Source organism: Podarcis liolepis (assembly GCF_965112155.1).
Source record: "Podarcis liolepis genome assembly, chromosome: 8".
Classification (NCBI taxonomy): Eukaryota; Metazoa; Chordata; class Lepidosauria; order Squamata; family Lacertidae; genus Podarcis; species Podarcis liolepis.
This window is the reverse complement of record NC_139560.1, coordinates 80,895,351-80,907,459: the sequence shown is the minus strand read 5'-3', so window position 1 is coordinate 80,907,459 and position 12,109 is coordinate 80,895,351. Positions and strand designations below refer to the sequence as shown.

General features: G+C 45.3%; 1 protein-coding gene across 2 annotated transcripts in view; it reads left to right on the top strand.

Annotated features, from left to right (window-relative positions):
- Positions 1-12,109, top strand: part of DNAH5 (dynein axonemal heavy chain 5) — a 183,438-nt gene that overhangs the window by 13,208 nt on the left and 158,121 nt on the right. Inside the window, exons 1-6 of one of the 2 annotated variants that reach the window (XM_083518905.1) lie at positions 2,201-2,494; positions 5,857-5,991; positions 8,517-8,601; positions 9,676-9,833; positions 10,559-10,780; positions 11,686-11,823. In XM_083518905.1, the coding sequence (XP_083375031.1) occupies positions 2,438-2,494; positions 5,857-5,991; positions 8,517-8,601; positions 9,676-9,833; positions 10,559-10,780; positions 11,686-11,823 (795 nt within the window). In that variant the 5' untranslated portion in view covers positions 2,201-2,437. Of the gene's footprint in view, positions 1-2,200; positions 2,495-5,856; positions 5,992-8,516; positions 8,602-9,675; positions 9,834-10,558; positions 10,781-11,685; positions 11,824-12,109 lie in introns of those variants that run through there. The other variant, XM_083518904.1, reaches the window with a different exon arrangement.

The following is a 12,109-nucleotide window of genomic DNA, read 5'->3' as shown; positions in this document are numbered from 1 at the left end:
AATAGTAGTAGACCCAGGACACCTGGGTTTGAACCCACACTCAGCCACAAAGCTTGCTTGGGCAAATGGAGCCAGCCACCAATTCTTGGTCTAACCTACCTCACAGAGTTTTTGTGAGGGTGAGGGGTGGGAGATAGCTCTGAGCTCCTTGAGACAAGAGTGTGATGAATCTAGATATCTAGATCAATTAATTAACCAGAGAGTGTGACTTGATTTCCAGTCTTAAAGAAGAAGAATCCATATGCTCTCCCAGTTATAATGAGGGAGAGATTCTAAACTGGGCATAAATTGGGAGTTTGATGCATCTTGTCCCTAGAGAAAGATCAGGACTACCATGGTATGATGTTGTTTACACCCAGCCTGCTATTTCAACTTACCTATTCTATATGCCCAGGCGCAAAAATTCTGAATGTTTCACCACATATCTGGGCGCAAGGATTTTTTCTTGTGTTGGCACAGTCTTGTTGACTTTCATGGAAAGCTTAAGCTGTAATCTTCATGTCACAAAGGAATATCAAATCATTTTCTTAAACTGTGTGTGAGTTGTTTCTTTATACTGCAGCTTACATAATACAATGTATTTGCCACTGGGGGGCACCACAGTATTGCTTTTCTGCATTTTGCAGGGCAAGAGAAACTCACCCCTTTTCAAGTGTCTTCTCATAGCCTTGTAGGTGGCATCCTGCTGGCTGTGTGTTTTAAAGCGAAAGCTGGTTTTAGCTGCAATGAGCTGTTCGTCCTGGCACAATATTATCACAGCACTGCACAGCATGAACCAATTTAATTTTATATCCAAACTTAAGGGCTACCGGCTTTCTCTTTTCCATGTTTGCAAAACTAGTCTCTGAACACGGGAAACGTAGAATTCGTCCCCCCAAAATGCATCAAGGCCATTCGCTTCTCTGACACTGATCAGTTAAGCTGGCGTGATGGCACATAACATTGATGAACATTTCAACAGCTCAGGGAACAAACCTGTCAATGTTTCATGTCCATCTCCCGTGAGGATAGAGAGTTGTCAGTTTGGCTGGTATTTAAACTTCACACAGTCACTAGGAATGGGAATAGCTTTGTGAGGCAGGCTGAAGTCCCAGGACGTGGGGATATTTGCATTTGCATTTTGTATTTTTATGCTGTGAACCGCCCTGAGATACAAATTAACTAACTGACTAACTAACTAACTAAAGGGTCAGGGAGGCATCTGGCCAGAGATGAGATGATGCGGGGTAATCAACAGACTGAGAAACGAGAATCTGAGGGAAGAAACCATCTTGAGAAAAGGAATAATAATAATAATAATAATAATAATAATAATAATTTATTTATACCCCACCCATCTGGCTGGGTTTCCCCAGCCACTCTGGGAGGCTTTCAACAGAATATTAAAATACGATAATCTATAAAACATTAAAAGCTTCCCTAAACAGTGCTGCCTTCAGATGTCTTCTAAAAGTCTGGTAGTTGTTGTCGTCTTTGACATCTGGTGGGAGGGCGTTCCACAGGGCCCTCTGCCTGGTTCTCTGTAACTTGGCTTCTCGCAGTGAGGGAACTGCCAGAAGGCCCTCGGCGCTGGACCTCAGTGTCTGGGCAGAACAAGGGGGGCGGAGACGCTCCTTCAGGTATACTGGGCTGAGGCCGTTTAGGGCTTTAAAGGCCAGCACCAAAACTTTGAATTGTGCTCGAAGTGGAGATAGCCCTCTCTAAAGATTCCATGTATTGAACAAGGGACTTACTTTAGGCAAAGCAGAGACTCTATGACGTTGCTCCTAAAAAAAGAAAGACTGAACTATTCCTTGATTAAAAACAACTATCTACCACATTTCACCATATTAGATTTCAGGGCAGTGCAGATCAAGATGGCGAGAGATCGTAGTAACGCTCATGGAGCTCTGTGTCAGAGACTGGGGTTCTGTTTGTGGCTGTATTAATTAAAACCAGTGTAAGGTTTGACATCTTTTGACAGCCATTCACCTGTCTTGCCTCACAGAGCACAGGAAAGAAAGAAAGAAAGAAAGAAAGAAAGAAAGAAAGAAAGAAAGAAAGGGGAAAGTGTTGGCCAAGATCCATAGAGCAAACAAGACCAAAGATGAAGTGTGGTTAGAAAAGAGAGCACTGGAACAGGGACAGCTAAGATTGCTATGCAAATGTGGTGGTGTCGTTTCAGAAGTCAACACTACCATAACAACACCACACCTATGTTGGGCTTGTCTCAGCAGCTCAAACTCCTGAGTTCTAGAGCTCCTGGTGGCTTCTCTGGGTGGGCCAGGCTCTGTTCACAGTCTGCTTTAGCTGTGAACATTGGCCACATTCCGGAATCTAAACCAATTTTCAAGGCACCTAATCTTAGCCAGAGATCCTCGTGCCCCAAAAGTTTCGACTAAGGGACTCTGAGCAATGCTGGCTTCCGATTAACTGTTAGTGAACTTTAGCTAGCAAAATGTTCAGAAGTGGGAAGAGACAACTTTGGAAACAAAGCATCAGCAGAGTTTTGAAGGTAAGCGCCAGAGACCCTCGCTGTTTTGCGGCTGGGAATTGCATACCAGCCAATTCTGGTTGTGCAATACAAGTGGATTCGGTGCTCTTGGGCAACAAACCTACTTCCCTCCCTGAATCCTTTGCAGTAAGGAAAGTGAGGGGGAAATGTGCTGAAAAGTACAGGAGAGTAAATGGGAACGAATGCTCAATAATCAGCATTTAATGGGATGATTGATTGACGTATGGTGGTGGGGAAGAATGAGTTGATTTTATTTTGCTTCATTGCGACTCAGGTTTTGTTTTTGTTTTTTTTTAAAAAGGTGAAATTTATACTTTTAAGCTCATTTCCATTTTTAATTATTTTGCTTCCTGATCTTTAGAGGATGCTTGGATTTAGTCCTTTACTATGGATTTTCCTTGCATTTTTTTGCAGCTGATTTTTATGTGGCCTGTTTATTTTGATGCTCTATTTAGTTAAGTTTTATAGAACGTAGAAATTCTCTCTTTTTTGTTTTGGTATTTGCTGTTTATTTAAGATATTTAAGACCTATGCTGTAAACCGCTTAAGAGTTTTGTTTAACTACGAGTGGTATATAAATGGTCCAAATAAAAATAATAATTGAAGAAACTATGCGCTAAATCAGAGCAAATGTCAATATGCAGAAAACCCAGTTGGTGTTTGCTCCAATTCAGCAGTAAAGATGGGGTTTTCCTGGGGGAAAGCACAGGTCTGGATGAGCTGCAAATGGAAGTATGGGCATGTGATTTTCTCCTGTATTCTTCAAAAACCAGTAGCTGGGGTAGGGGACGGGCATTGCAAAAGGTAAGAATGCTTTTTTGGGCCTCTTAGTTCTAAATCTCCCCTTCCACATCCAGAATCCAAAGGGATACCCTTCCACAACCCAAAATAACCATTTTATTGATTCAAAACAATAAAGATGATAAACGATTGCACACAGAGAGAAAGCACCGGATTGCTTAGAACTTCCTTGTTTTAACATGAGGTAAAGAGTTCTTGGAGAACAGATAGACGCTGGTCGTTTTCTTGCGTGAAGCTTCTTCTCTTTCTCTTATTTATTTTTTAAAATCCTTTCCCCTTTTCCATTTGGAGAAGAGTGACAGATCATTATTAGTGCATAATTTTTTATTATTACCTCATGAATTAAACTTCCGCCCATTATGGGCTCTGGTGATTTATGTATTTTGAATGGGAAAAATTCCCGCCGTAAAGACCGCCGCGTCTTCTAAAAGGTCTTTAGATATGGAATGACGGCTTGTTTTCAGATATTTAACGTAGATGATGGATTGAGCTGTGTATATTGGAATCCTTATAATACTGTATCTTGTGATTCATGAGCTGATATTGCAGTCTTATTTATTTCGTGATGGATTGCTTTTTGTCTCAGTACCTTCATTGGCGAGTTGCAGGCCCCCCCCTTTTGTTATAAGCGAAATAGGTCTATTAGCCATGGTAGCTAAATGTATACCCAAAAACTACAGAGAATTTTGTTATTTTCATGTTGCTGATTGTGAGCTTTGTCAGGATTCCTGCCAGCCACTGAGGGGAACAGTATGTTAGTTCTTAAATGTGATATCCTTCCTCATGTTTTTTTGAATGCAAAGACACCCCCCTGCGTCACCCCTATTGGCTTTCTGAAGCTTGGACCACGATAGCCTGAGACTAGAGACTGGCACACCCCCTCTGTAATGTTTTGTTTGTGGCAGCTTGGGTAACCTGTTGCTTAGCAGCTCTGGCAGCTGCTGCTGCTATTGTCAAACGGTCAAAGGCAATTTGCTGCCCGGGTGAAATGAGATCTCTCCATCTTTCAGGTTGCTTTTATCAAATGATTGGCTTTTGTTTTCCAACCCCATGGTGAGGACGTTTTCAGGAAGTCAAATGATGCATGGCTCATTTGGGCGACAATCGAAAGCCCGCTTAGATCTCATTTTGAGAAGCAAGCGTTTTGGAATCCATTGGAAATAAATGAAGAAATAATTCTGTCCACTCAGCTGTCAGGAAAACAGTGCCTAACCAATCCCTTCCTGTGGGTACGTGGCAAAGCCTATGTGGCCCTCCAGATGTATAGAATTGTAGGGTTGCAGGAATACAATGCAGGAATCCTGCCCACAGCTGTCCCTGGGTGGGCTCGAACCACCAACCTTCCGGTTAACAGCCGGACACACTGATTCATTGCACCATGAGGTAGCTGGACTACAACTCACATCACCTCTGACCATTGGCCATACTGGCTGGGGCTGATGGGATTTGCAGAGGCGGAGCTAGCTGCTCAAGCACCTGGTGTGGCACACAGGGGCGGGGCTAGCCACCATGGGGGCGGGGCTAGCTGCCGTAGGGGGTGCCGCCCATGTCGAGCGTCCCAGGGGGCTGCCGCCCACAGTGAGCATCAAGCATCCCAGGGGGGTGCTGCCTGTAGCGAGTGTCCTGGGGGGGGCGGCGGCACGGCAATGTCACTCCCCCTCAGGGATGAAACCCAGGAAGAAACTCCTTCCTCTGCCACTGGGGATTTGGAGTCCATCTGCATTCCTATCTCCCTTGACACTTCAGAGCCCAATTCTATACATGATGTGATCATGATGGTGATAATTAATTGAGTTTATGTACCGCCCCATACTCGGAGGTCTCAGGGCGGTTCACAGAAAAGATCACAACATATATAATCAGAATAAAAACAACAACCCAATAACATCAGCCCCCGAAAAAAGCCACATTTTAAAAGGGTATAGATTAATCAAAGTCATGGTTAAAAAGGAACCTAAAGGTGTGTAATGAAGGCGCCAGGCGAACTTCCCCGGAGAGAGCATTCCACAGACAGGGAGCCATTGCAGAGAAGGCCCCGTTCTCCTGTTGCCACCCTCTGGACCTCTCAAGGAGGGGGCACATGAAGGAGGGCCTCAGAAGATGATCTCAGGTTCTGGGTAGGTTCATATGCAGTTCTAAGCTATTTAAGGCTTTATAGGTCAAAGCCAGCACTTTCAATTGGGCTCAGAAACTAATTGGTAGCCAGTGCAGTCGGACCAGGATCGGTGTACTATGCTAAAACCGTCTTGTTCCAGTGAGCAACTAGGTTGCTGAATTCTGCACTAGCTGAAGTTTCCGAACTGTCTTCAGAAGCAGCCTTACATATGATGCATTTATACTTCGGGGAAAGTTCCCGTTGAACGAATCCGAAGGAACTTACATATGACTGCAGCCCTATCCAGTGAACACAGAGATTTCCCCCTCCCCCAAGAATATCACATGGAGTTTTTGCTTTTTCACTGATGGGTTCAAGCAGCGGGAATTTTTGAGCTTCTAATGCAGGGCCTGGAAAGAAACGCTAAGTTCCCTCTAAGGTACTAATGGGAATCTTGTCCTTCCAGCAAAAGCTGAAGGAGGAAAAAGAGGCCAAGCGTGCTCACCTGGATGGCAGGCACGATTATATCCTGTCGATTGTTGCTTCCTGCGTGGATTTAGAGAAGGCTGAAGTGGAAGATGCAATCCTTGAAGGAAATCAGGTAGGCTAATGGATGTAGCTTCAGAAGGCAGAAACCTGCTGGGAGCGGAAATGATTTAATGCCATGTTGATTGTGGATGCATTTAAGAACATGCAAGTTGGCATGCGCCAAATGTTCACTCGCTTCACTGTAAATGGAGCAAAATGGTTTTTGAGAAATCCCTTCAGATGTTTTGTACGCCAGTTTATTGCCTGTGCTGATGCTTTAGCATTCCTCCTCTCCTCCTGCTCAGTTCTGGGTCATCTTCCTGGAAACGGATGATCCCAGTGAGTCAGGGACATAATTTAAAATATTTATAGATCACCCTTCATCCTATTAGGATTCCAGGACGGCAGTTTATTCCTCGGTACAAATCACATTGTGAGTGTGAGGATGTCACAAAGCTACAGAGCCGTTTCCAAGAGGGATGGCTTGCTGTAGCCAGCCGGACACCTTGGCTACCCGAGGCCAACTGAGGCTCCTGGGGGCTGTGGCTTTGTTATATTTAAGGGGAGTTTGGATTAGGACTCTTCTGCACCACTCTCAAAAATCCCTAATTTCTAAGGTGCCAATTGAGGTTGTCAAGTGAGCCCAGGTCATCCACAGGGCAGGAAGGAACTGGAGGCATGAAATGGCAATTAGCTTTTTATTAACAGAAAATAACACAGCAGAGTCCTCTGACTTGTATTAATTTAACTGGGACGTTGCTAAAATTGACCACTAGCCCTACCCTAGCCTCTCATTTTGGATTCCTCCCAAGCAGACGAAAGCTGTGTTGAGTTTGGTGAGCTCTCCCTGTGGGCTTGTCTGGCAAGAGAGCCAGCAGGACTGGGGCTGCCCTGCTGTTGTGTAGCAAGGGCAACGTCTGACTGCTCTCTGTCTGAGTCGGCACTCACACTGTGACTTTCAGCTTCTAATCCTGTCCTGGAAGGCCCTCCTCCTGACGCCCCTTGATTGCTCAAACCCTCCACTTCTAGCACATCCCAGACTGCTCCTCAGAGTCCCACCACCATGATCTGGGGTCTAAGTCGCTATCTTGGGCAGGTGGCTCCCACTGCTCTTCCTCATCCAGCCAGTCCCTGACACCCTATCAACCAGTGACCTGAGTAGCTCAGTGAGGGCCTTACCCAAGGGTGAGTGGGAAGCCTGGGTGTCAAAACAGTCCCAAACCCTTGGGGGCAAGACCTTTTTAAGGCAGCCTTTCTCAACCTGTGGGTCCCCAGATGTTGTTGAACTGAAACTCCCATCACTCCTAGCTAGCAAGGCCAGAGCTCAGGGATGATGGGAGTTGTAGTCCAACAACATATGGGGACCCACAGGTTGAGAACCACTGTTTTAAGGTCTTCTCCTCCTTCTGAGATCCTGTGGTACGATCTCTTCCCATGAGAGCACACAAGAGCACAGGGAACTGCAATTCAGACCTCCCCAATGATTTCCTGGTCACATGCCATCGGGCAACGTTGACCCGTTTGCAGTTAGTTGTGCCTGGAATGAGCTTAAAACTTCAGCAGACTCAACTACACTATCAGGACTTGTTCACACAGGGGTGGAGGAAGGAGTGTGTGTGTGGGGGCAGTCTGCCCCGGGTGTCACCATTGAGGGGGGTGACAAAATGCCGGGCGGCAGTCACTGCAGGGCTTGCAGCGCGCCCGAGCCACACGTCTCTCTGAGAACCCATGTGGTGTAGTGGTTAAGAGCGGTGGACTCATAATCTGGGGAACCAGGTTCGCATCCCCGCTCCTCCACATGCAGCTGCTGGGTGACCTTGGGCTAGTCACACTTCTCTGAAGTCTCTCAGCCTCACTCACCTCACAGAGTGTTTGTTGTGGGGGAGGAAGGGAAAGGAGAATGTTAGCCGCTTTGAGACTCCTTCGGGTAGTGATAAAGCGGGATATCAAATCCAAACTCTTCTTCTTCTCCTCCTGGGAGTGATGTGGTGGCTTGGAAGCCCGCAGGCTCTGCGCTGCCCCAAACGGTCCACCCTCCACCTCCCCCTCAGCTGTAGGGTGGCTGAGTGGGAGGAGCCAGGCAGACTCCTTGGAGGCCGTGCGGAATGTCCTGCCCTGGCTGGCCCCACCCCTGGGCACAGGGCACGTGCGCCACCCCAGGCGCCTGATCGGCTTGCTCCACAGCTGTGTCCACACTAACCTTTGCTCTGCTCTTTTTCACCCCGTAGCTTTCCCTGTGAAAACCCGCTCTTTAAAGCTCAATCGGAGGAAACAGCAACTTGTGGGAAACATGATGTTTGCTCCGATGGAGCACTAAAGAGTGGGTTTTCGCAGAGAAAGCTTTGGTGCAAATAAAATAAAATAAACTGCTTGGGCACAGAGCTTTTAAGCACAAACCTGTGCCTGGAAAGAGCAGATAGGCCCCCAAGGTGTTGAAAGCATGTGCAGGTTGTTGAAAGACCTGATTTCCATACTCTCTGCAAGTGCATGCAAAGATTCTGGCACATGGACACATTTAGCTCTTGCTATGTCTTGTAGCAAGGCACTGATATACATTTAACTTTGAACTGTTAACTACAAATGGTGAACTTTTAACAGATAGAGCGTATTGATAAATTCTTCATTGCTGGAGGCTTTCGTCACGTCATGTTCTACTATCAAGAGATGGAAGCAACGGAAACAGGTAGGGAAAGTATTGCCCATACTTCTTTAGGAGTCAAAGATACAACCCATCAGCTCTTTACACACACCGGATGTGCTTTTTAAAAGGTTATTTCATTTTTTTGAAATCATTTTTATTTGATTTCACAAATATAAATTTACAACAATCCAAATGCATATCCATATCTAGAGATTGCTCTGAATCTCGAGACTTTCCCCCATCTCCTTCATGGGTCCTATTGTCAACATTTACAAATGCAGTATTATTCCATAATCTATATTATGCATCCATCCATATTATCCACAGTATTTGTTACATTACAAGTGGGAATTAAACCCTGCTAATGGTTGTTGAAATATCAATAACCTCAGATATGCAGATGACACAACCTTGATGGCAGAAAGTGAGGCGGAATTAAAGAACCTTTTAATGAGGGTGAAAGAGGAGAGCACAAAATATGGTCTGAAGCTCAACATCAAATAATAGTAATAGTAATAGTAGTAGTAGTAGTAGTAGTAGTAGTAGTAGTAGTAATAGTAATAGTAATAATAAAGCAATAAAACATCAAACATTAAAAGCTTCCCTAAACAGAGCTGCCTTCAGATGTCTTCTAAAAGTCAGATAGTTGTTTATTTCCTTGACATCTGATGGGAGGGCGTTCCACAGGGTGGGTGCCACTACCGAGAAGGCCCTCTGCCTGGTTCCCTGTAGCTTCACTTCTTGCAGTGAGGGAACAGCCAGAAGACTCTCAGAGCTGGACCTCAGTGTCCGGCCTGAATGATGGAGGTAGAGACACTCCTTCAGGTATACTAGGCCAAGGCCATTTAGGGCTTTAAAGGTCAGCACCAACACTTTGAATTGGGCTTGGAAACGTATTGGGAGCCAATGTAGGTCTTTCAGGACCGGTGTTATATGGTCTCGGCAGCCACTCCCAGTCACCAGTCTAGCTGCTGCATTCTGGATTAGTTGTAGTTTCTGGGTCACCTTCAAAGGTAGCCCCATGTACAGTGCATTGCAGTAGTCCAAGTAGGAGATAACCAGAGCATAGTGTTCAGTTGGTTGCACTGATTCTGTCCCCCCCCTGAAATGTTCCAGGACATGGAGGCTCTACGGCAGCTATCCCTCACTCAGCTAAGAGTAAAGGGCCTAAATTATTTGTGACAGAAGGCAAGGATGTCGCTTTAACCGGCATATGCGTTTTCTTCATCAGAACTAACCCATCCAAACCAATCACTGTGGAAAATATTAATCGCGTGAGTATATCCCGCTTTTTAGTCGCATTCATGAGTGCTTATGATTGCATGTAGGGGAACTGTGTTGGATTGAAAATGAACGACAGACGAGTAGATAGGTATCATATGGGAGGCGTCTCTCCGGCCAGCCTCGGAGACTCCCTTTTATTGAATATTACTGCGTTTGCCACTTGTGCTTGTTGCTGATTGGTTAACGTAAGTTCAAAACAAGGGTTGCATACAAGACATTAATTATTGCATATAAGACATTAGTCATAGACAAGTTAAAGGTTTGGAAAAGGAACGCGGAGTTTACACAGGCATGGGTTCGGACTGCCCGTACCAGAGTGGTACGAAAAAGGAATGTACAAGGAGGGGTAAGTACAGATTGAAATGGTGTGAACTAAAGGTGAACAGAACGTACCAGGGTGATAATGGAATGTCTTAGCATCAGCACAGTTTATGCAGCATGAGCAAAACAAAGCTTAGAAGCAAGACTTTCCAGAATGCAAGAGAAAAGAATACTTTCCCATAATGCGACAATTTATGTGCAGAGAGAGAACTTCCCTTTAGAACTGCCCTGTGTCCATCTCGAGTTTGATTTGCACTTTGCCATTTTTCAAGCAAAACCGACTGGGATTGCATGCTTGATCTCCTCATTCAAGACTCTAGTCCTCAGTGTTCTTTTCATTCGTATAATAAGCCCCAAGCTAACAATGTGATGTGTTGTTTCGGTTTGTTGCCAGGAAGTGGCTTTCAACATGATGGATACCGCTCATGGGGGTTTACTGAACAGTGTCCAGCAGTTGCTGTCTGATATCTTCATCCCAGCTCTGAAGACAATGAACTACGGCTGGGGAGAGTCGAGTGGACCACAGAAAGGGGCTAACATCAAACAGGACTTCATTGCTTCTCTAGAGGGATTTGTTAGTGTTCTTTCGGGGGCTCAGCAGAGCCTGATGGAGAAGGTAGTCTTTCTTGTTTTTGCATTAGAAGAATATTAGCTGAGCAAGGTGCATAGGTGTTTAAAACAGGACATAGTTATGAAGTATGCACCAATGGTATTGTACTCTTTGAATTAAGTAATGACAAGCTCCCAAGGTTTCTTGAGTGTCCATTCCCAGCATTTACTGGGAGCATCATTTGAAAATTATATGCTAAGAATGTCAGAACAGCCCTGTGGCATCAGACTAAAGGCCTGTCTGTTCCAGCATCCTGTTTCTGCAGTGGCCAACCAGATGCCTCAGGGAAGCTCATAAGCAGGTCACATGGGCAATGGCCCATTGTTATTCTGAAGCAGAGGTATACTGCTAATGCAGTTTATTCGGTGGGTGGCTCTGGTCTAAACCTCTGAGCCTCTTGGGATTGCCGATCAGAAGGTCAGCGGTTCGAATCCCTGTGACGGGGTGAGCTTCTGTTGCTCTGTCCCTGCTCCTGCCAACCTAGCCGTTTGAAAGCACACCAGTGCAAGTAGATAAATAGGTACCACTGTGGTGGGAAGGTAAATGGTGTTTCCATGTGTTCTGGCTTCCATCATAGTGTTCCATTGTGCCCGAAGCGGTTTAGTCATGCTGGCCACATGACCCGGAAAGCTGTCTGTGGACAAAGGCCAGCTCCCTTGTCCTGAAAGCGAAATGAGCGCCACACCCCAAGGTCATCTTTGACTGGACTTAACCGTCCAGGGGTGCTTTACCTTTACCTCACCTTATTCAGCTGAAGTCTAGAGCAGGGCAGTGTGAAGTTCAAAGTGACTGGGTCTTACGTGCTGCAGAGACGATAGCCTTGAGGTTAGTCTGTGCACAGCCACAATTCCTTGGGTGAATGGGTTATTGAACGTATACGTGGAACAATAACTGGTTAAAATATTGCTTAGGTGAATCTGAAGAAGTGTGAAACCTATGATCTGAAAACGCTCAAGGGACCTGCAGATTACCTGGTGGCATCAAATAGTACGGAGACTCTGGAACGGATAGAGGCCTGCATGAAAGTGTGGATTAAGCAAATTGAACAGGTGATGTTTCGATGAATCGTAGAATCCTACAACTGTAAAATTGGAAGAGACCCCAAGGGTCATCAAGTCCAACCTGCTGCAATAATAATAATAATAATAATAATAATAATAATAATAATAATAATTTATGATTTACACCCCACCCATCTGGCTGGGCTTCCCCAGCCACTCTGGGTTGCTTCCAACAAAATATAAAAATACAGCAATGTATCAAACATTAAAAGCTTCCCTTAACAGGGCTGCCTTCAGATGTCTTCTAAAAGTCTGGTAGTTGTTCTTCTCTTTG